This window comes from Physella acuta, unplaced genomic scaffold (genome assembly GCF_028476545.2).
Source record: "Physella acuta isolate Inbredline_101_S28 unplaced genomic scaffold, ASM2847654v3 ptg000243l, whole genome shotgun sequence".
NCBI classification, from domain to species: domain Eukaryota; kingdom Metazoa; phylum Mollusca; class Gastropoda; family Physidae; genus Physella; species Physella acuta.
The window spans coordinates 676,552-701,016 of record NW_026731762.1 but is presented as its reverse complement, the minus strand read 5'-3'; the positions used below and the strand labels follow the sequence as shown (position 1 = coordinate 701,016).

Here is a 24,465-nt window from a genome sequence, read left to right as displayed (position 1 = left end):
TCAAATAAACAGGTAACCAGTTGAGTTTAGTTTAAAGATGAATTAATTTTTTTCAGTTATCTAACAGAACTGATTAAATTGCTACTGACCATAGTGTCACTTTTTACTCAAGAGGTAATTTATTTTTATTGAAAGCTCATCCACAAATTCCCAAACATTTTCAGTGAAAACTACATCTTTGGCAAATTTGACACCTTCTGTAGAAGACTTGAGAAAATTAAAGACATGGTGAACACCATGGAACAGTTTTCAGGTTTGGTCAACATCAAGATTGAAGGCATTGACACCATTGTTGTCAGATACAAAACTATTGTTGAAACTACCAAGAAGAAGAGCTATGACATCCTGGATCATAGGAAAGGGGAGGTAAGTGACCACATACACTGTTTATATGCTGAAGTCACAGTAACATGATTTCTAGATTGTTTGCCTCTTAGACCATCAAATCTGATAGACCAACTTTACATTCCTTTTACTTTCAAGATTTGATTTATAATGTATACTCTTGTTATTTCAGTTTGACAATGACTATGTAGATTTCAAAACACAGATTGAAAATTTGCGCAGCTCAATTCAAGCTTTTATGGACTCCTGGTTTACTCGATCACTCACTGTAAGTAGTTATTAATTATTTTCTTTGTGAAAAGAAATTAGAAATCAAATTTAAAAATTAGTTAGATAATTATCAGTGATACTTTTCTAATAATATAAATTGTTAATAACTTTATTAAAAAAATTCAAATGCAATTATCTTTCACAGTTTGCTTTTTCATATCTTGTATCAGTGAAGTTAATAGTTTATTCTGAACTTAGCTTTATTTTGTGTTTTTTTTTCTAAGACCGAGAAAGCCTTGGAACTGATTGATAAATTTGAGGCCATTAGTGCAGCTCAGCTGGACTTGACAGAGAAGTACATGCGTGTGATGAATCAGTATGGACGCGACCTTGAGTCTATCCGAAAAGTGTACCAGAAAAACAAAAGTGACCCGCAGATTCCAAGAAATCTGCCACCTATTGCAGGAAAGATTGCCTGGGCTAGACAGTTGTACAGAAAGATTGAAACACCAATGAAAATTTTCAAGAACAAGCCTGAAATTTTGAAGGTAATTTCTTTTTTCATTTGAACTTAGTATTAATAGACAATTGTATAGTATTTATAATTTTTATGAAATTTAAATGTTTTTAGTCATCCAGTCATGTTTTTTACTTTCTCGTATATACGTAGTATAGAGAAAGTATTGTAATCGTGCAAAAAAAAAAAATCGAGATTTTTACAAATCTCGACGTTTTACACCTCACTGATACGGAAAAACATAATTTTGCAATCTTGTCCGTATGTCTGTGTGTGTGTGTGTGTGTGTGTCTGTCTGTGTGTCCGTGTGTAAACACGATAACCTGAGTACCGTTACTGCTAGGTTGATGAAATTTCATATATAAGTATTTTATCAAAATCGTAGATCCGTATCAACTTTTGAGCGATTTCCGATAACCGGAAGTGGTACTTTTTCTACTTTGAATTTTTCAAAAGCCTATAACTTGAGTACTATTTCAGATAGATAAATGAAATTTCACATGTAAGTAAAATATCTAATTCTCTACCTTCTGTTAAATTTTGAGTAATTTCCGTTGACCAGAAGTAGTAATTTACGCTACTTCCGATTTCTCAAAAAACTAATGTAAATTTTAAAAGTACTAATAATATTGCGCACTATTATGCGCTTTTTTATTTCGCGTTCACTTGGTGTGCAATTAATTTGTCTACGAGATTTTATTCTATTTTTAAAACTTTAAGTATTTAAAATGGATTAAAAATCATGTCTATAGCCCGAGTTCCCATCCCCTGTTATTTTATATAAAAATATTCGAGAAAGTTTAGGGGAGATCACTCCCGGTTTATTTTATTAATAGTCTGAATTTGTATTTGTAGAATCCAGAATCCAAGAAAATAGTGCGGAACTTCAACAAAATGGCTGGTGTTCTTTTAGAATATGAGGTAATTTAAATATTTAAAAACTATTAAAAGGTTTTGTTTTTCTTTTAATTATTTCAAACAAAATGGTGGTTAATATTTTAAAATTATTATTCAAAACTTGTATTAATTTAAAAAAAAAATCTTTTTTTTTGTATTTCGTAAAAATAGATGCTGTACCACAGAGGTTGGTATAGAGCAGTAGAGGCTGCTAAATCAGGACTCCATGCCTCTCTCCTTGTGAAACACCCTGAAACAGAGGAACTCTATGTCAACTTTGACACACAAATTATGGAACTTATCCAAGAGGCTAAATGGCTTCAGGTAAAGCAATTTATCTGATAATAGAAATTGGCCTACAGCTGTTTCCTAAAAAGCTTCTGTCAGTTAAAAACATTACTATAAGTTTTTACTACTTTAAAAAAACAAAGATTTCTGTACTTTCTTCACATTGGCTTCTATAAAATTTCATTTCTATTAACTTTATGTTTACTACATTAAACTTCCTCCATCTTTAAATATTTTTGAATAGCTTTATGCCAAAATAGAATATTATTACCATAAAGGCAAATTGTTTTTTCTCAGGTGATGAACCTTGATGTTCCTGAAGCTGCTAAAGAGCTGATTGTGAAGGAGGAGGTCATGAAGGAAAACTTTTTAGCGTAAGTCTAGCAGTGATAAGAAATATTTCTTATTTGAAAAATATTTAGTTTAGTTTAGCTGATCTCTAATTTTGTATCGACTTTTATTTTTCTTACAATAAAAATGTTCTTTCCTATATTTCAGATTGAATGAAATGCTTAGTGAGTTCCAAAGGATTGTTCAAGCAATTCCTACTGTGTTACTTCCCCTGATGAAGCCCTACAAGCAGAGAGTTGAAGAAGCTCTCAAACCAGGGATAACAACTCTTACATGGACCTCACTCAATGTGGACACATGTAAGCTACAATCTGATTCATTGGTAGTTTATATTTGATTATTGCCTACCTCCAAACTTACTGATATCATTGTTGAAAAATAACATCGTGACATTAGTGAATCATTTAAAGTTGCACTGTTAAATTAGTAATCTACAAGATTAATCAAATAAGCCTAAGTTTAGTTTAACCTACATAATTACTTACATTTAGTATTTTTATTTTTTACCTAACAATTTAAATTGTCATTTAACAATCACTTGGATTTCCCTGACAGACATTAAAAGTATTTACCTGACAATGCATGACCTTGAGAAGCTGTCCAAGACGGTGAAGGACATGCTGGATTGCCGCATTGAGGCTGTGCTTGACGACATGTCCGCCACCGCCCTGTGTGACCTGCCTGAGGATGAAGCTGTGACGGCTGAAAAATTTCTCCAGCTGACAACAGATATTGTCCAGTCTGCTTCGGAGATCTTGGCTACGTATGTTTTTAGCTGTCCAGTTTTTTTTGTTTTTACAACAAACACATTACTCAACTGTTTACTAATACATTTGCTCTAAGCCTTATACATTAAGTTATTTCCTTTATGTCACTTTATATTGCTTGTGTTGGTAATTATTTTTTTGCTACATGGAAAACATTTTTTGAACAGGCAGAGCCAATTGGTTGAAAGAGCTGTCAATGAACTGGTGGATACACTCAAGCTAAACCTTACAGCTGAAGAGCGTGTTGGAATTTCTCCAGAGGAAGGTTACGCATGTGCTCAGCCTGATACCAAGAATAAGAAATTAAGATGTCAGGAATGCTTGCCATGCTGTTTTTACAATTTTCTGAATTATTTCACTCAAAGAAACACAGAGGCTCTTGTTAAATGTAAGTTATTTCTGACAAATCAAAAATGCCAAGTGTTTGTACTTTAAAATGTTTTTTTTTTAGATTATTAATTCGCTTGAAAAAATTACTGAGGCTGTTGTTGAATTAATGTTATTTCTATATAATGTGGAATGGAAGATGTTGTTTAATACTTCAGTTGATATATTTTGGTTAAAATTGCTTTTAAATTCTTTGAATATTCTTGTTCATATTCAATATGTGGTTATATACATATAATTTTTAAAAGATAATATTTAATTAAAAAAACTTTAAGAAAATACAACATTTTTTCAAATAAAAAACACAATTAGGTACTCGCTTGACTATGGATGTGCTAAAGCGCAGGCTGCAAGCCAACCGCTACATCATTGGGGATGAGTCACGTGAAGAACACAAGGCACCACTGTTCCGTGTGGATGTTGTTTTGGAGATCCCCAACATTGTTGTCAGACCAAGCCTTGATGAGCTCCAGCACACATTAACCAAGGGTGTTCAGATCATTCTCAGAGCCTCAGAGAACATGAACTTGTGGGAACATCAGATTTTACACCAGCGTCAGCTTCAAAAGGTAGAGGAACATTTTGTTACACATGGACATTACTTCCTGTCACTTTCTGTAACTATTTTTTTTATCAGTTGTATTATCTGTTAAAAATTAGTTAAGGTTTTTAGAATTGTTTGAATTGTGACTAGTATTCACATTTTTCAAATATTGTTGTTTGACGATGTAATTTTATTTTTATTTTTATCAGAAAAAATGTGCAACATAAATATTTCTCTCTCTTTTTAATGTAGGAATTAGAACTGCAAGCCCTTGAGGATAAAGATGAAGGTGCTAAAATCATGCCAAGTGCAGCGCAAGCCAAGCCTCTTCACAAGGTAACTCTTCTGTTTCTAAGATTTTGATGTTAGTTTTATGTAGAGAGTTGTTTGGGACCTGACCAATCCTGTTCTCCGCTTGTCTTGGTTAGGTGATCAGTGAACACAAGGACATCACCAAGATTGTCATCCAGCTCAACTCTATCATCAGCACATTCAAAGGAGACGTGCAAGAGTGTCTAGAAAACTTTACTAACTATTCTGAGCTGTGGACACAGGTCAGGTTTCTTCAATCTTAGTTTTTAACTGTTGCACATTTTTGGAGATATCAACTGAGAAAATATAAAAATAAAAATTCTACCCAGTTGGCTTAAGTATAATTTTTTAATAAATGCTGATTGATTAAGATACAAATATAATTTCTGTCATTTTTAAAGATTTTCTTTTAATTAACAGGAGCCTGAGACTAAAGTCAAAGAGTTCATGGCAAACAAACCAATCATGTCAGAAATAGAAGCTCAGATTCGCTACTACCAGGTGAATTCTTGAACTGTCAGATATATACACTCTCATTCATTTGTCATGAAACTTTTAACTGTCAGATATATACACTCTCATTCATTCTTCATGAAACTTTTAACTGTCAGATATATATACTCTGATTCATTCATCATTAAACTTTTAACTGTCAGATATATACACTCTCATTCATTCTTCATGAATCTTTTTACTGTCAGATATATATACTCTCATTCATTCTTCATGAAACTTTTAACTATCAGATATATACACTCTCAAACTTTTGCAAAAATCCAATGTTATTGTCTTTTTAATCAGCCTTTTTGAAAAGTTTATCAAATAGGATCAAATCTTACAAGTTTGTAACTAAATTTTTAGAATTTTTGGTTGAACTGAAAGATTATTAGTATCAAATAATGAAGCTACTTATTTTAATAAACAACAGTTGGTAATTTAATTATGTTACATTTTGGTTTTCTTTTCACAATGTTTTAAGTATTTATTGTTGGTGTATTCAATACTTACAGAACATGGAGACAAAAATTGAGGAAATGGTTCCATCATTCCGTGTTGGCTCTGTAATTTTCCTTACGGAGCAGTTGAAGATGGCTCTAGTGACTGAGACCAGAAACTGGAAGATGGGCTACGCTAAAGCTCTCAATGAGAAGTGTGGCAAAGAGATGGACTCAATGAGCGAGTTTGTGGACAATCTGATGAAGCGCCTATCCCGTCCAATCAAGGACCTTGACGATGTCCGTGGCGCCATGGCCTCTCTCAATGAGATCCGTGAAAATGAGATTCGTATAGACATGACAATCACACCCATTGAAGAAACATATGCATTGCTACACAAGTACAACATTTTCTTTAGTGATGGGAATGCTGAAAGGGTCGACTCCTTGTCGTATGGATGGAAAAAACTCAATGCACAGGTAATTACATTTTGTTGTCACTAGAGTGTGAGATGTAGTTAGATACTTTTTGGGTGTTGAAACCTACCTGAAGTATAGAACCCATTTCTATATAAATACAAAGTCAACATGATCTAAACATGGTTACAGGGGAGGTAATTATTAAGAGAGAGAAACATAGTTAAAGGGGAGATCATTTTAAAAGAGACTACTATTAACACTTCAGTGTTAGTTGATAACTAGTTTTCAAATCTTGAACTGATTAATATTCATAGGGTTACTTTTTCCCCCCTAATTGTAGTTATTAACTTCGGATAATCACTTGAGAGAAACGTAGTTGTAACATCATCAATTTCTTAAGTGATGAGTGTGCACTAACTGGAGTTTGCTTTGTATTTTTTACTATTTGGCTGTTGCGTGCTGTGACTTTTTAAAAATAACCCCATGACTTTTTAAAATATAAATAATTTCTTTTAGTTTAATTATAATATTAAATCTGTTTATAAATAAAATAAAAATTCTCTAATCCAACAATATAAAAAAAAAACTCTTCAAATAGTCTAACATTACAAATTTTCAGTCTCTCAATAATTAATTATTTTTTTTAAAAAATCAGCTGCTTCTGTATTCTTACTTGAAGGAAAATCTTTTATTAAAACATTCTTTAGAAATCACAAACAGATTTGTAGTCCCATCAATCACACAATTAAATTAACTTTGTGGAGTAATGATAGCCTACATCTTGTCCAAGATATCTTTAGTCATATTCTGTGTAAGTAGTATGTCTTCTGCATTGAAAGTATCCAATGTTTTAATAGGTTCTAATAATTGGGACCCAGAAAATAAGGTAACAAACAGGAGAGGTTAATCCAGTTTAATCTTAGATAATAATTGCTTGTGTAGTTAAAATTTTAGACTGCTCTAGAGTTTTAGACCTTTGTCTTGCTACTTTGAAATAAATTATTCTCTTGTTTCTAGTCTACTCTTTTGAAAATACATATTTTCCTTTTCATAATTATCAAAATTAAGTAATTTAACAAATTAGATTTTCTACTTAATAATTATGTAAACAGTTATTTATTAATTAAAAGTGTACAATTTGTATTGCTAGAACATCAGCATCAAAGGACCTTTATTGTAATGCTAGAGTAGCTACAAAATATTCCATGACAAAAATGTTAATCTAGTATCTGCTTTTGATTTAAATTATTTTCTTAAATTTTCAGCCTGCTGCAATCTGTTCCAGTAAATTTCTTTTCAGGTTACTTTAAAATAAATCATTGGATTTTCCCTTTTCATGTTCAGAGTTATCTTTCTTAACAGCACCTACCTTAATTATAATGTTGGTGTTTCATTAAAATTCTACTATTTGTTTTGTGTTTGAATACCGTAATTTGGAATTCTATTTTGTGCTGTATAAATAACTCATATAAGACAATTTAATACTATAATTAATTTAAAATCAACTATTTAAAATCCTCATACCAAAAGTCTTTTCTTATTTCCCCCATCCCCATATTATCATTATTGACTCCTATTAAAATTCACATGCTTATATAGTAGATATATTTCTATTTAGAAAATTCCTTTTAATTTTTATCTTTATTTATTAAATTATAAAATGATTCATTTTAGTGTTTATTCAAATTATGCACCTATATTTTCTATCATCGAAAATGCTTTTACAATTTAAATTTAAAATATTTTTTTTTATATGAATGTATTACTAATTTCACTTACCAATTGAGTAAAGCAATGATGCTTATTAAAATGTCAACAAAATAAATCACTTATTTGTTAGTATGAACACACCATAATATAATAGGAAAACTACTTGCCTTTTGTAAGAAATAGCAATCACATTTGTAATTTAATTTTTTTACTGAATTTTAAAATATTATTTTAATCTTAAACTTTATAACATAGCTAAGAATTTAATATTTGAGAGGGACCTGAATATAGAAAAACTTAATTTACTTAAAACCAAATGAGTTTGTGTAATCCAAAGTTTTGAGAAAATATGTAAAGACTTGTGTCACTTTTTCAGGCTACACACATCCAAGAACACCTGCTACAAATACAACCCACATTCAAGGCTGACCTCTTGGCTGGGGTTGAAAACTTTGTTCAAATTAATAATGAATTTGTCTCTTCATATGACAAAGCGTAAGTTTAAAAAAAACCCAACTATCTATTGAATTATGTAGTCATGAGTAAAAAGCAAGCAGGTAAAAAAGAAAAAAGTGCAGTGGTTCATTACATCTTTTTTATATCTTTAAAAAAAAATATATGTATATAAGAAATATATTTGTATATTTGTACACTTTATATGATAAACTCATACAGAAACATACACTTGTGTGAATACATTATATATATATATATATATATATATATATATATATATATATATATATATATATATATATATATATATATATATATATATATATATATATATATATATATATATATATATATATATATATATATATATATATATATATATAATGTTTCCTTTTCAGTGGGCCCATGGTAGATGGCATAGCCCCACGAGAAGCATCTGATCGCCTGAACATCTACCAGGCCAGGTTTGATGAGCTGTGGCGCAAGTATGTGACCTACTCCGGAGGTGAGGAGCTCTTCGGCCTGACTGTGACAGAGTACCCTGACCTGATGAGGATTAAAAAAGAGCTGAACCTGCTGCAGAAGTTGTACCAGCTCTACAACACTGTGCTGGAGAATGTCAATGGCTACTATGATATTCTTTGGTCTGAAATCAATATTGAGAAAATTAACTCTGAACTTCTTGATTTCCAGAACAGGTGAGTTACACAAACATAATACTAGATAAGCCAAATTTAAACTCCATTCATAAAACTTTGGAATACTTGCTCATTAATATGTGTAATATGTTATTTTAACATTAAAAACAATTATTTAAAAAATTATTTTAGATGCCGAAAACTTCCAAAAGCACTCAAAGAATGGCAAGCTTATGAAGACCTCAGGAGAACAATTGATGACTTTAATGAAACTTGTCCAATTCTGGAGATGATGGCCAACAAGGCCATGCAGCAGCGCCACTGGGAGAGAATAGCCCAGATCACAGGCCACACATTTGATGTGGAGTCTGACAGTTTCCTGCTCAGAAATTTGATGGAAGCTCCACTGCTCAAGTTCAAAGAAGACATTGAAGTAAAAAACATAGCTAAATATTTTAAAGATACTCTAAAAAGCTATGTAAAAAACTACTACTAAAATAAATTGTGGTGTATCACATACATAAACTACTTAGTTAAGTGATAAAATACTACTGAAAGTAATTCTAATAATTTATTTTGGAAAAAAATAATTCATTAGTGTCAATTAAAATTGTATATATTTTTATTATTATTTTTCCATTTTCTTAGGATGTTTGCATATCTGCTGTTAAAGAAAAAGACATTGAAGCTAAACTCAAACAAGTCATCAATGATTGGAGTGCACAATCATTCCAGTTTGGCAGTTTTAAATCAAGAGGAGAACTTCTACTCAAGGGTAAACTACTCTGTTACACTAAAAAAAAAACAACGGATCAATCTTGTTTTATTTATAACTTGCTCTGTTTATAATTTTGTTTTAACTTATAAAAAGTTGTATGTACTTTCTGAACTATGTCATTGTATTCAACTCAACATCAAAATAAAGTTTGAAATATCCACAAAACTCTTTCTAAATTCTAAATAAATTACCTTCTTGTACAGGAGATTCCACAACAGAAATTGTGGCACTGATGGAGGACAGCTTGATGGTACTGGGTGCTTTACTTAGCAACAGGTCAGTTTAAAAAAAATATTATTACAAGTCATGGAGTGTAAAAAAAATCTTCTTACAACTAAACTCTGATGAAATCTGTGATTTTGTATGCAAACTTTGTTTATCAACATGTAGGTACAATGCTCCATTCAAGCCCAAAATCCAGGAGTGGGTTCAGAAACTGACTGGAACTACAGAGATCATTGAAAACTGGCTGATTGTACAAAACTTGTGGATTTACTTGGAGGCTGTCTTTGTTGGAGGTGACATTGCCAAACAGCTACCACAGGTTTGCATCAGGCTTTTCTTTTAGTATCTAGAAAATACTAACTTTAAAAAAAGCCAAAATAGTCATCATAATGTAACAAAACTTAACTTCACAATTCTAACTTGCCGTGACCAAATCTACTAGTTACATTATTTTAGAAAAGAATAATTAAAACAGTTATCTATTCAACATAAAAAATACATTAGTGTATAATACATATGAATTATAATTTTCTCAATCATAAGGCAACTTGGTATTTTAATACATGTTTTCACTGTACAATAAATACTTGACTAGCTGGCAACTGGCAAGAAAATATTTTTGACAAAAAAACAACGATGAATAGGAATCATACAAACCAGTATGTTGTGTGTATTGAAGTTTAAGAAAATACACAAGTTATTACAAACATAAATGAATTAAGTAAACAAAACAACATGTCATAACATTAAGTGATTGTATTTCTTTACTTAAGCCATGGTTTAAGGTAAGCTTTAAACAGATGTTTTTATGTTAAGATATTCAACTATCACCAGGGCTGCTGAAAAAAAATGGTGTGAAATGTGTTTAAAATCACAGTCACATTTTAATGAGTTTTATCACCAATGTTTTAAATCACATGCCTGCATTGTCAATTATTTTATTATTTTTCAAATTCTATTTGTTTAAAAGATACATTTTTATTATTGCTCATATTTTTGTAAGCATCATCACACAAAAGATCACAGTTCTTTGTAACTACCTACATACAAGTGTTATTTAAATACATATATTGCTGTTATTTAAACAGAAATAAATAGAATTTTTTCTTTTACTTTGCTATGTATCAACTTATTTTTTAATATTCCAAGTAATTAGCTGTATACAAATGTTTAATAGCCTGTTTAAGTCTTACACACCTATTATGAAATTCTGTCTTGTTTTTTAAAAAAAACTATGTATTAATATTTACTTATTACTTTTTAAAAATTTATTTTAAAATATGTAAAATAATAACAGAGTTTTAAGTAAAGACCTTTGTTAAAATTGTTGTACTGCTACTTGAACTGTTCTAAAATTTGAGAATCACTGATACCTTAACCAGGAAGCCAAGAGATTCAGCAACATCGACAAATCCTGGCAGAAGATCATGCAGAGAGCCCATGAGAACTCCAACGTTGTGGGGTGCTGTGTGGGGGACGACACCCTGAGCCAGCTGCTGCCCCACCTCCTGGAACAGCTGGAGATCTGCCAGAAGTCCCTCACTGGCTACCTGGAGAAGAAGAGGCTGCTCTTCCCCAGGTTCTTCTTTGTGTCTGACCCTGCCCTGTTGGAGATTCTGGGTCAGGCCAGTGATTCTCACACTATTCAGGTAGAGAATGACTTTGATGGTTTTAATTGGTTCATAATGAATACGCATAAAATATATAAGCTTAATAATATAAAATCTACTAAAAACATGATATTATTGACAAAATTTCAAGACCAAAAGCAACATATAATAAAAAAAAATACTTAATCTATGAACTAAAAAGTAACTTAAAAAATGTAGAAAAATACATTTATTATTGCAATCAATACAATTTTTCTCACATCAATAATTCTGTTCATTTCTTTTTGAAATCAATGGTCAAGTTTTAAAAAGTAAGAAATATGCTTTTTTTTTATTTTATTTAAATGACTGAATTGATTTCTTAGAACCACCTGTTGAGTGTTTTTGACAACACAAGACTTGTCACATTTGATGAAAAAGTTTATGACAAAATTCTGGCCATCAATTCTCAAGAGGGTGAAAAAATTGATTTGGATGAAGCTGTACTGGCACAAGTAAGGTCTTCTTTTGAAAGTAAACAAAACAGAAAATACCTTTGTTTCATGTGTATACAGGGCCTAACTAAAAGTCAATTATTTATAAAAAAAACCTGACTGTTTTGTTTTACTCTGTATTGTAGGGCAATGTTGAGCAGTGGCTGGGAGATTTGCTAAGAGTGGGTCGTCGCTCATTACATGGCATCATCAAGATGGCAGCTATAACAATCCAGGACCAAGGTTTCAACCTTCTAGAATTTGAAAACACTTTCCCATCTCAGGTTGGGTTTTATATCAGTCTGTTGAGTTATGTTGTTTTTTTCAGTCAGTATCTCTACCATTATACTGTTTTCTGTTTTTTGTTGGCTGATAATTTTGTACATAGATTCTGTGTTAATTCAGGGACTTATAGTAAGTTATGATTTATAATTAAATGAACTTTTAGTAAAATATTGGTGATAATGACAATGTATGATGTCTAAAACTGCAACTTTCAATATAATTTCTAAGTAAAAGTGTTAGACTGATTATGAAACCATGATTTTTATGAAGAATCTTGTAATGTACCTTGAGCCTACCTAGCCGTAAAAGTACCCAAAAATATTTGTTGAGAAATAAAAATTGTAATGCAAAGTAAACTCTACATGCAGACTAGACAGTAGATGGGGCAGGGGAAGTAGGGTTCCTCTGTTTCTCTGACCTTAGCCTTTAAAGGGATCGTGTGGTCAGCTCTTTACTTCCATTCACCTGAGTCAGGTACCCATTATTGCTGGGTAAACTCAAGTTTGTGAACCAAACTCTAGGCTATCAGTTTAGCAATTGATTGCTTACCACTTGACCATGATATTCTCAATTTTTACTTAAGATTTAAAAAAAAAATTGTTATGGTTACCTAAACTGTATACAAAATGTTTGAATGTGAAGGTCGGTCTCCTGGGCATCCAAATGATCTGGACCAGAGACTCTGAAGATGCCCATAGTATGGTTACCTAAACTGTATACAAAATGTTTGTATGTGAAGGTTGGTCTGCTGGGTATCCAAATGATCTGGACCAGAGACTCTGAAGATGCCCATAGTATGGTTACCTAAACTGTATACAAAATGTTTGCATGTGAAGGTTGGTCTCCTGGGCATCCAAATGATCTGGACCAGAGACTCTGAAGATGCCCATAGTATGGTTACCTAAACTGTATACAAAATGTTTGCATGTGAAGGTTGGTCTCCTGGGTATCCAAATGATCTGGACCAGAGACTCTGAAGATGACCATAGTATGGTTACCTAAACTGTATACAAAATGTTTGCATGTGAAGGTTGGTCTCCTGGGCATCCAAATGATCTGGACCAGAGACTCTGAAGATGCCCATAGTATGGTTACCTAAACTGTATACAAAATGTTTGCATGTGAAGGTTGGTCTCCTGGGCATCCAAATGATCTGGACCAGAGACTCTGAAGATGCCCATAGTATGGTTACCTAAACTGTATACAAAATGTTTGCATGTGAAGGTCGGTCTCCTGGGCATCCAAATGATCTGGACCAGAGACTCTGAAGATGCCCATAGTATGGTTACCTAAACTGTATACAAAATGTTTGTATGTGAAGGTCGGTCTCCTGGGCATCCAAATGATCTGGACCAGAGACTCTGAAGATGCCCATAGTATGGTTACCTAAACTGTATACAAAATGTTTGTATGTGAAGGTCGGTCTCCTGGGCATCCAAATGATCTGGACCAGAGACTCTGAAGATGCCCATAGTATGGTTACCTAAACTGTATACAAAATGTTTGAATGTGAAGGTTGGTCTCCTGGGTATCCAAATGATCTGGACCAGAGACTCTGAAGATGCCCATAGTATGGTTACCTAAACTGTGTACAAAATGTTTGTATGTGAAGGTTGGTCTCCTGGGCATCCAAATGATCTGGACCAGAGACTCTGAAGATGCCCATAGTATGGTTACCTAAATTGTGTACAAAATGTTTGCATGTGAAGGTTGGTCTCCTGGGCATCCAAATGATCTGGACCAGAGACTCTGAAGATGCCCATAGTATGGTTACCTAAATTGTATACAAAATGTTTGAATGTGAAGGTTGGTCTCCTGGGCATCCAAATGATCTGGACCAGAGACTCTGAGGATGCCCATAGTATGGTTACCTAAATTGTATACAAAATGTTTGAATGTGAAGGTTGGTCTCCTGGGCATCCAAATGATCTGGACCAGAGACTCTGAGGATGCCCATAGTATGGTTACCTAAACTGTATACAAAATGTTTGAATGTGAAGGTTGGTCTCCTGGGTATCCAAATGATCTGGACCAGAGACTCTGAAGATGCCCATAGTATGGTTACCTAAACTGTATACAAAATGTTTGTATGTGAAGGTCGGTCTCCTGGGCATCCAAATGATCTGGACCAGAGACTCTGAAGATGCCCATAGTATGGTTACCTAAACTGTATACAAAATGTTTGTATGTGAAGGTCGGTCTCCTGGGCATCCAAATGATCTGGACCAGAGACTCTGAGGATGCCCATAGTATGGTTACCTAAACTGTATACAAAATGTTTGGATGCGAAGGTTGGTCTCCTGGGCATCCAAATGATCTGGACCAGAGACTCTGAAGATGCCCATAGTATGGTTACCTAAACTGTATACAAAATGTTTGTATGTGAAGGTCGGTCTCCTGGGCATCCAAATGATCTGGACCAGAGACTCTGAAGATGCCCATAGTATGGTTACCTAAACTGTATACAAAATGTTTGAATGTGAAGGTTGGTCTCCTGGGTATCCAAATGATCTGGACCAGAGACTCTGAAGATGCCCATAGTATGGTTACCTAAACTGTATACAAAATGTTTGAATGTGAAGGTTGGTCTCCTGGGTATCCAAATGATCTGGACCAGAGACTCTGAAGATGCCCATAGTATGGTTACCTAAACTGTATACAAAATGTTTGAATGTGAAGGTTGGTCTCCTGGGTATCCAAATGATCTGGACCAGAGACTCTGAAGATGCCCATAGTATGGTTACCTAAACTGTATACAAAATGTTTGAATGTGAAGGTTGGTCTCCTGGGTATCCAAATGATCTGGACCAGAGACTCTGAAGATGCCCATAGTATGGTTACCTAAATTGTATACAAAATGTTTGAATGTGAAGGTTGGTCTCCTGGGCATCCAAATGATCTGGACCAGAGACTCTGAAGATGCCCATAGTATGGTTACCTAAACTGTATACAAAATGTTTGAATGTGAAGGTTGGTCTCCTGGGCATCCAAATGATCTGGACCAGAGACTCTGAAGATGCCCATAGTATGGTTACCTAAATTGTATACAAAATGTTTGAATGTGAAGGTTGGTCTCCTGGGCATCCAAATGATCTGGACCAGAGACTCTGAAGATGCCCATAGTATGGTTACCTAAACTGTATACAAAATGTTTGAATGTGAAGGTTGGTCTCCTGGGCATCCAAATGATCTGGACCAGAGACTCTGAAGATGCCCATAGTATGGTTACCTAAATTGTATACAAAATGTTTGAATGTGAAGGTTGGTCTCCTGGGCATCCAAATGATCTGGACCAGAGACTCTGAAGACGCCCTGAACAATGCCAGAACAGACAAGAAGGTCATGGCCAACACCAACCAGAAGTTCCTGGACATGCTGAACCTGCTCATTGACCAGACGACCAAAGACCTGACAAAGATGGAGAGAACCAAGTACGAGACCCTCATCACCATCCACGTCCACCAGAAGGACATCTTCGATGACTTGGTCAGTTTGTTTTTTAAATTTAACTCACTTTCACCATGGCATGATTAGGTTATAATTAAATTTATTGCAACAAATGGCCAGTTTTATAGGGTTAATTTTAGACAATATCTAAAATAATTTTGTTATTTACTCAAATACATTATCATAAATTAAGTGGGAGGTGGGGAAAAAATAAATCTAGTAGATTCTATTTTTAGATCTTGGGCACACAGAGGTCAACTAATTCTGTAAGGGAGTGAACTATGTTTATTCAAGTCTTTTTTTTTCTTATTTCCCTTTAGGTCCGCCTACACATCAAGTCTATGAATGACTTTGAATGGCTGAAACAGTCCAGGTTTTACTACAAGGAAGACATTGACACCTGCATCATCTCCATCACTGATGTCGACTTTACTTACATGATGGAGTTCCTTGGTTGCACTGATAGGCTGGTCATCACACCTTTAACTGACAGGTGAGTCATCACATCCCTAACTGACAGGTGAGTCATCACACCCCTAACTGACAGGTGAGTGAGTCATCACACCCCTAACTGACAGGTGAGTCATCACACCCCTAACTGACAGGTGAGTCATCACACCCCTAACTGACAGGTGAGTGAGTCATCACACCCCTAACTGACAGGTGAGTCATCACACCCCTAACTGACAGGTGAGTCATCACACCCCTAACTGACAGGTGAGTCATCACACCTTTAACTGACAGGTGAGTCATCACACCCCTAACTGACAGGTGAGTCATCACACCCCTAACTGACAGGTGAGTCATCACACCCCTAACTGACAGGTGAGTTGACAGGTGCTAGTCACCTTCCCTTCACTGATATGAGAGTTGATGAGAGGTGTTAATTATCACATCTAAAGAACACAATTGAATTTCTTACTTTAAAAAAAAATACCCACCAATTCAACATGTCCAATATTTCTTCAGATGCTACATCACACTAGCCCAGGCTTTGGGTATGGCCTTGGGAGGGGCCCCCGCTGGTCCTGCTGGAACTGGGAAAACAGAAACAACCAAAGACATGGGACGCTGCCTGGGCAAGTACGTTGTGGTCTTCAACTGTTCTGACCAGATGGACTACAGAGGACTTGGCAGGATTTACAAAGGTCATACAAATGTATATTTATAGATTTCTTAAGCTTATCACAATACTAAAATAAACATAATGGTCACATGAGAGTTAAAAATAGAAATTAAAATTTTATTTTTTCTTTCCCAGGTTTGGCCCAGTCTGGGTCATGGGGTTGTTTTGATGAATTTAACCGCATTGAGCTGCCAGTGCTTTCAGTAGCCGCACAGCAGATTGCTATAGTTCTTCAGGCAAAGAAGGAAAGAAAAACTGCATTTATCTTCACTGATGGCGACAATGTGGACCTAGATCCTGAATTTGGCCTCTTCTTGACCATGGTAAAAAAAAATAACATTTGTGGTGTATTTTACTGAATGCAATATAATGTTAAAAATAAAAGATTTTGTAAGGATTTGCCATAAGAGCCACTTGTTATCTAAATAATATTTTAATTTTCTCTACAGAATCCTGGTTATGCTGGTCGCCAAGAGCTGCCAGAGAATCTGAAAATCAACTTCAGGACGGTGGCCATGATGGTTCCTGACCGTGCCATCATCATCCGTGTCAAACTGGCCAGTTGTGGTTTCCTGCAAAACATTGTGTTGGCCAAAAAGTTTTTCACTCTGTACAAACTTTGTGAGGAGCAGTTGTCCAAACAGGCAAGTCAGACCTGTGTTCATGACATTACACAACATCATTTTCTTCTTATTTTTGTAATTGTTTTTGCTCCTCTGTAAGGCTGACACTATTTTTCTTCCAACAAGCATAATTTGCAGATTTTTTCTATATCCCACACATTATTATTTCTTTATTCCACATTTTTAGTGCTATGTTACTGCTATGTCGTTACCATGCAATTGCTGTTGTTGAATTGTTATTTTATTTGTTTATTTTAAAACGGCCAATGTGAAAAAAGGCCTTCATGCCTACTATTGTTACCGTAATTGAATAAATTGAAAATAAATTGAATAAATTGAACACTCATTTAAGCATCCCAAATATTTTTTCAACTTATCATCTCCAATTTGTCAGATGAATATATTATCTCCATTAATTTGTTAAATTTTATATCTAAATTTTTGATCTAGTTTTTATTTTGTGATTTTTTTTTCTCCTCCACCCCAGGTCCACTATGACTTTGGCCTGCGTAACATCCTGTCTGTGCTGAGAACTCTGGGAGCATTTAAACGAGCCAACCCAGAGGACGGGGAGCCCATGATTGTGATGCGTGTGCTGCGAGACATGAACCTGTCCAAGCTGGTTGATGAAGACGAGCCCCTGTTCATGTCACTGATTGAGGACCTCTTCCCTGGCATGACCCTTGACAAGGCTGGGTACCCAGAGATGGAGGCAGCCATTGAGAGAAAGGTAAATTCTAGCAGAATTTTTTTTGTTAACTGTCACATAAAGCTTTTACTGATGGTTTTAATGCATTTATTGTTTGATGAATCTATTCATGATATTCATCCTTTAAAGTCAAGAATATGGAAAAAAAAATTATTTAACATTACAAAATTCTCAAATATTAAAAAATAAAAAATTGAATAAGAGTCAAAACAAAAAATCAATAATCATCTGACCTGGAATGATGTAAAAAGGCTTAACTATTTCACAATTTACAAAATAAAAGTTTTATTAAAATTATTAATATCACGTTTGTTTAAATCATTGATCAATAAAAACGAAAGAATACATTTTGTCTTTTTGAATCTTTGGCATACCTTTGGAAAAAATACTTTGCTATAACATGAGTTATTTTAGGACTAATGTTTGATATTTTCATTTAAGACAGCATATAAAAGAATGAGGTATTTCAATAACAAAGCATTGTTAATTTTTCAGGTAACTGATGCTGGACTGATCAACCATGCACCCTGGATCCTGAAGCTGATCCAGTTGTATGAAACACAGAGAGTCAGGCACGGCATGATGACCCTTGGCCCCAGTGGTGCTGGGAAGACTTGCTGCATCCACACCCTGATGAAGGCCATGACCGACTGTGGCACCCCACACAAGGAGATGAGGATGAACCCCAAGGCCATCACGGCCCCTCAGATGTTTGGCCGTCTTGATGTGGCCACTAATGACTGGACGGATGGAATTTTCTCAACACTCTGGAGGCGAACTCACAAAACAAAGAAGGTTCGGACATTTTGAATTATTTAAAAAAAAATACAGCTATTGCCACCAGTAACATTTTAATCAAGGCTTATAAACTTCAATTATTCTACTGTATCAGTTAGAATTTGTTGATGTTAATTGTTATGATAATTAAAAAATTAATAACCGTAGCATGTTATTTTAGTTTGTCAATAAAGCATTCTCAAAATGGTATGATTAAAGTTGGACCATAATTCCATGTTCTTGATTAGTCATTTATTTTTTACTTAGGGTGAGCATGTCTGGCTAGTCTTGGATGGACCAGTCGATGCCATTTGGATTGAAAATCTAAATTCAGTCCTTGATGACAACAAAACCTTGACCTTGGCCAATGGTGACAGGATCCCCATGGCACCAAACTGCAAGATCATCTTCGAGGTGCACAACATTGACAACGCATCACCAGCAACTGTGTCCCGCAATGGCATGGTCTTTATGTCCAGTTCCATTCTTGACTGGGAACCCATCCTCAAAGGTGTTTATAGAAATTGTCTTTATTTTTAATAGATCACAAAATAAAAAATAAAAAAAATTAATTTTTTGAACAGACGAATGAAATTTAATAAATATAATATTAATGTTTTAGAAAATATCTATTGTTTTTAGAAGGTACAAGGCTTTAATGAACGATTATTTAATGAACAAATAACAGTTTGAGTTTCTATTTTTAGGTTGGTTGTTGAAGAGGCCACCCCAGCAACAGGACTGTGTGTTCAATGCATTCCAGTCTGTCTTCCCTAGACTTTACAGCTACATCACACAAAGTCTGGAGCCCAAAATGGAGGTATGATTTTTTTTTTCAAAGTTTTTTCAAAATAATGTATGGCTAAAGAAATTATTAGTGTTATTGTGTATCTAGAGACAATAAAATTAAGGATAAGTTACAGACAATTGAAATGTTTTTTTTTTAAATCAGGTTTTGGAGTGCAACTACATCCGCCAGGCCATTGACCTCTTGGATGGGCTGATGCCAGGGGGAGAGGAGCCTAAAGACATCAACAGTGACCACATAAGGAAACTGATTGTCTTTGCTCTCATGTTCTCTCTTGGATCCTTGCTTGAGCTTGAAGACAGGAAAAAGGTTAGAAATAATTTCATAATCTGCCGGTTTCATGTTTGGGTGAACTATGTGACAATTTAAGTTTTTATTTAGCTTTTTGTAAACTCACTAAAATTTTTTCTTCTTCCAGGTACAAGATTGGCTGCAGGAGAACAGTGATCTCCCCTTGCCCAAACTGTCCAATGATGACACCATCTATGAATATGTTGTAGGGGATACAGGCCAATGGGAGCACTGGAAGACAAGGGTCAGTTATCTTTTGTTTTCTGTCATGTCCATCATAATTTAATTAGTGCTGATTGAAGATTCAGATACTGTTTGTTTGTAACAATGATGCACCTCTTTAAAACCAGATAATTTTAAGTTTTGAGGATCAGCACATTAGTAATATATTTGTATTGATACACATTTTCCGCCTCACATAATTTTCATTTTATCTGACAATAATAATTAAAAAAGGTTGTTAAAATCAATATAAATTGAAAAAAAATCAACTTTGTTTTAGAAAATTATGTAATAAATGTTTCAATATTAAATACAGTATATTATTCAGTTGCAGCAAATGCCTAATTACAAAACTAAAAGAAAATAATTAACTCCACAGGTTCCAGAGTATGAGTACCCCACAGACTCAACACCTGAATACACCTCCATCTTGGTTCCCAATGTGGACAACATCAGGACTGATTTCCTCATTAAAACAATTGCAAAACAAGGAAAAGCTGTGCTTCTTATTGGTGAACAGGTACCTTATCTTAGTACACAATCTGTAGCTGGTTTATAGATTCATTTGTAAACTATTAACTAAAAATATTTCTGGTTGAATAAAAATTCTAGGTTCCATAAAAAGATGCATATTTTGGTAAATTAAAAATATGCCACTCATTAAACGAAACAAATGATTGTTTGTAGGGAACAGCCAAAACAGTGATGGTGCAGGGTTACTGTAACAAGTTTGATCCAGAGGCTCACATCTTCAAGAGCTTCAACTTCTCAAGTGCCACCACACCCATGATGTTCCAGGTAAAATTAGCCAAATAATCTTTTTTACATTATGTCATAATGTTTGTGATTTATTATCACAATTTTCTTACAGACCTGACTTATTTACTTGGATAATCTTTTACATCATGTCATAAATGTTTGTTTTTCATTATCACAACTTGCTTACTTTAATGTTTTTTCTATGAGTTTTCATCTTTCAGAGTATTGCCAATAAAAACTTTTTTTTTGTAGTTTTAACTTTAAACATATCTAATAGTGCATCTTTAAAGTAACCAGCATTTAATTTATCCATGTATATTTCTTTTTTTCATTACAGCGCACAATTGAGAGCTTTGTTGACAAAAGGATGGGTACAACCTACGGCCCCCCTGCTGGCAAGAAAATGACTGTGTTTGTTGATGACATCAATATGCCCATTATTAATGAATGGGGTGACCAGGTTAGACTATATGATTACAGAACAGTATATTTTTTAATATGAAATTATTCCCACTGTTTCTTACTTTTTTCTATTCAATTACCAAATTTTTTTAAATTAGCTGAGTAATGTCTTGAAGATTTGTTTAAGTTTTAAAAACCTAGTCCAACTATAGAAACAACTTGAATTACAGTTGACCAATAAAAAAGTAGTTCCACCACTAAAACATCTTAACTTACAGGTAACCAATACAAAAACTAGCCCCACCACTAAAACACCTTTATTTACAGTTGACCAATAAAAAAGTAGTCCCACCACTAAAACACCTTAACTTACAGGTAACTAATACAAAAACTAGTCCCACCACTAAAACACTTTAATTTACAGGCAACTAATACAAAAAGTAGTCCCACCACTAAAACACTTTAATTTACAGGTAACTAATACAAAAAGTAGTCCCACCACTAAAACACCTTAACTTACAGGTAACAAAAACTAGTCCCACCACTAAAACACTTTAACTTACAGGTAACAAAAACTAGTCCCACCACTAAAACACTTTAACTTACAGGTAACAAAAACTAGTCCCACCACTAAAACACTTTAACTTACAGGTAACAAAAACTAGTCCCACCACTAAAACACTTTAACTTACAGGTAACAAAAACTAGTCCCACCACTAAAACCTTAACTTACAGGTAACCAAAACAAAAACTAGTCCCACCACTAAAACACCTTAACTTACAGGTAACTAATACAAAAAGTAGTCCCACCACTAAAACACCTTAACTTACAGGTAACTAATACAAAAAGTAGTCCCACCACTAAAACACCTTAACTTACAGGTAACAAAAACTAGTCCCACCACTAAAACACTTTAACTTACAGGTAACAAAAACTAGTCCCACCACTAAAACACTTTAATTTACAGGTAACTAATACAAAAAGTAGTCCCACCACTAAAACACCTTAACTTACAGGTAACAAAAACTAGTCCCACCACTAAAACACCTTAACTTACAGGTAACAAAAACTAGTCCCACCACTAAAACACCTTAACTTACAGGTAACAAAAACTAGTCCACTAAAACACCTAAACTTACAGGTAACCAATACAAAAACTAGTCCCACCACTAAAACACCTTAACTTACAGGTAACAAAAACTAGTCCCACCACTAAAACACTTTAACTTACAGGTAACAAAAACTAGTCCCACCACTAAAACACTTTAATTTATAGGTAACTAATACAAAAAGTAGTCCCACCACTAAAACACCTTAACTTACAGGTAACAAAAACTAGTCCCACCACTAAAACACCTTAACTTACAGGTAACAAAAACTAGTCCCACCACTAAAACACCTTAACTTACAAACTTACAGGTAACAAAAACTAGTCCCACCACTAAAACACCTTAACTTACAGGTAACAAAAACTAGTCCACTAAAACACCTAAACTTACAGGTAACCAATACAAAAACTAGTCCCACCACTAAAACACCTTAACTTACAGGTAACCAATGAGATCACGAGGCAGATGATGGAGTACAAAGGTTTTTACAACCTAGAGAAACCTGGTGAGTACACAAACCTGGTTGACGTGCAGATGATTGCTGCCATGATCCACCCCGGGGGTGGCCGCAATGACATCCCCCAGAGGCTCAAGAGGGCGTTCAACATTTTCAACTGCACCCTGCCCTCCAATGCTTCTATTGACAAGATCTTCAATACTGTTGGCCTTGGACATTTTGTGAAGGTAAATTTTCTATAAAATAAATCAACGTTTTTATATTGTGAAATTTGTTTTTGTGTTATATAAGCTAACAATTTTATCAGGATACACATTTTGGTAATAATGTTTTTATATTTCTTTTCATGTATTTACTAATACTTGATTTAATATTTGTTCTGATATTTCACTGATTTGTTATAAAATTTGTAAACTTTTTGAAATTTAATGTGTTGATACATGAGTTATGCTGTTTTATTTTAGGAGAGGGGCTTCCCTGATGAGGTGCATGAGCTTGTGAAAATGTTGGTCCCTGCTACAAGAAGCCTCTGGCAGAAGGTCAAAGTAAAAATGTTACCCACACCAGCCAAGTTTCATTATGTCTTCAACTTAAGAGATCTTTCTAGAATCTGGCAGGTAAGCTATTTTTTTTATCATTCATTAAATTGTTTATTTTGTTGCATTTTTATGTTTTTGTTTTATAAAAAAAAAATAATCAAGCTTCACATTAGTTGTATCCTTAAAATTGTGTTTTTGTTTATTTAAAGTTCAACAGATTCTTTGAGATTCAACTTGTTTTTTTTTATCAGGGCATGTTGAAAACCATTGGCTCAGTTGTGACCACTACAGGAGTTCTGATGTCCCTGTGGAAACATGAAGCTACCAGAGTCATAGCAGACAGGTTCACAGAGCAGGCAGACAAAGACTGGTTTGAGAAAACAATCAAGCAGGTCAGTCTAGTTAACTGTTTAAACAATCAATCAGGCAGGTCAGCCTAGTTAACTGTTTAAACAATCAATCAGGCAGGTCAGTCTGGTTAACTGTTTGAGAAATCAATTAGGCAGGTCAGTCTAGTTAACTGTTTGAGAAATCAATTAGGCAGGTCAGTCTAGTTAACTGTTTGAGAAATCAATCAAGCAGGTCAGTCTAGTTAACTGTTTGAGAAATCAATTAAGCAGGTCAGTCTAGTTAACTGTTTTAGAAATCAATCAAGCAGGTCAGTCTAATTAACTGTTTGAGAAATCAATTAAGCAGGTCAGTCTAGTTAACTGTTTTAGAAATCAATCAAGCAGGTCAGTCTAATTAACTGTTTGAGAAATCAATCAAGCAGGTTAGTCTAGTTAACTGTTTGAGAAATCAATTAAGCAGGTCAGTCTAGTTAACTGTTTTATAAATCAATCAAGCAGGTCAGTCTAATTAACTGTTTGAGAAATCAATCAAGCAGGTTAGTCTAGTTAACTGTTTGAGAAATCAATCAAGCAGGTCAGTCTAGTTAACTGTTTGAGAAATCAATCAAGCAGGTCAGTCTAGTTAACTGTTTGAGAAATCAATTAAGCAGGTACACATAGTAAGCTGTTTTAATTTAGGCAAATTACCTTCTTGTAA

At 34.2% G+C, this 24,465-nt stretch overlaps 1 protein-coding gene across 1 annotated transcript in view; it reads left to right on the top strand.

Annotated features, from left to right (window-relative positions):
• LOC131938386 (dynein axonemal heavy chain 5) overlaps positions 1-24,465 on the top strand; it is a 51,249-nt gene that overhangs the window by 9,143 nt on the left and 17,641 nt on the right. Inside the window, exons 14-53 of the mRNA XM_059296385.1 lie at positions 165-366; positions 518-613; positions 840-1,103; positions 1,928-1,993; positions 2,141-2,293; positions 2,555-2,631; positions 2,756-2,907; positions 3,164-3,371; positions 3,543-3,763; positions 4,075-4,331; positions 4,559-4,642; positions 4,735-4,860; positions 5,039-5,119; positions 5,629-6,033; positions 8,060-8,178; positions 8,538-8,837; positions 8,970-9,210; positions 9,426-9,552; positions 9,759-9,831; positions 9,946-10,099; positions 11,163-11,429; positions 11,756-11,884; positions 12,010-12,147; positions 15,410-15,634; positions 15,916-16,088; positions 16,565-16,743; positions 16,857-17,044; positions 17,171-17,365; positions 17,832-18,074; positions 18,549-18,848; positions 19,098-19,341; positions 19,538-19,650; positions 19,783-19,947; positions 20,057-20,173; positions 20,531-20,671; positions 20,839-20,949; positions 21,248-21,370; positions 22,864-23,106; positions 23,344-23,496; positions 23,670-23,810. Coding sequence (XP_059152368.1) covers positions 165-366; positions 518-613; positions 840-1,103; positions 1,928-1,993; positions 2,141-2,293; positions 2,555-2,631; positions 2,756-2,907; positions 3,164-3,371; positions 3,543-3,763; positions 4,075-4,331; positions 4,559-4,642; positions 4,735-4,860; positions 5,039-5,119; positions 5,629-6,033; positions 8,060-8,178; positions 8,538-8,837; positions 8,970-9,210; positions 9,426-9,552; positions 9,759-9,831; positions 9,946-10,099; positions 11,163-11,429; positions 11,756-11,884; positions 12,010-12,147; positions 15,410-15,634; positions 15,916-16,088; positions 16,565-16,743; positions 16,857-17,044; positions 17,171-17,365; positions 17,832-18,074; positions 18,549-18,848; positions 19,098-19,341; positions 19,538-19,650; positions 19,783-19,947; positions 20,057-20,173; positions 20,531-20,671; positions 20,839-20,949; positions 21,248-21,370; positions 22,864-23,106; positions 23,344-23,496; positions 23,670-23,810 — 6,994 coding nt within the window. The remainder of the gene's footprint in view (positions 1-164; positions 367-517; positions 614-839; positions 1,104-1,927; positions 1,994-2,140; positions 2,294-2,554; positions 2,632-2,755; positions 2,908-3,163; positions 3,372-3,542; positions 3,764-4,074; positions 4,332-4,558; positions 4,643-4,734; positions 4,861-5,038; positions 5,120-5,628; positions 6,034-8,059; positions 8,179-8,537; positions 8,838-8,969; positions 9,211-9,425; positions 9,553-9,758; positions 9,832-9,945; positions 10,100-11,162; positions 11,430-11,755; positions 11,885-12,009; positions 12,148-15,409; positions 15,635-15,915; positions 16,089-16,564; positions 16,744-16,856; positions 17,045-17,170; positions 17,366-17,831; positions 18,075-18,548; positions 18,849-19,097; positions 19,342-19,537; positions 19,651-19,782; positions 19,948-20,056; positions 20,174-20,530; positions 20,672-20,838; positions 20,950-21,247; positions 21,371-22,863; positions 23,107-23,343; positions 23,497-23,669; positions 23,811-24,465) is intronic.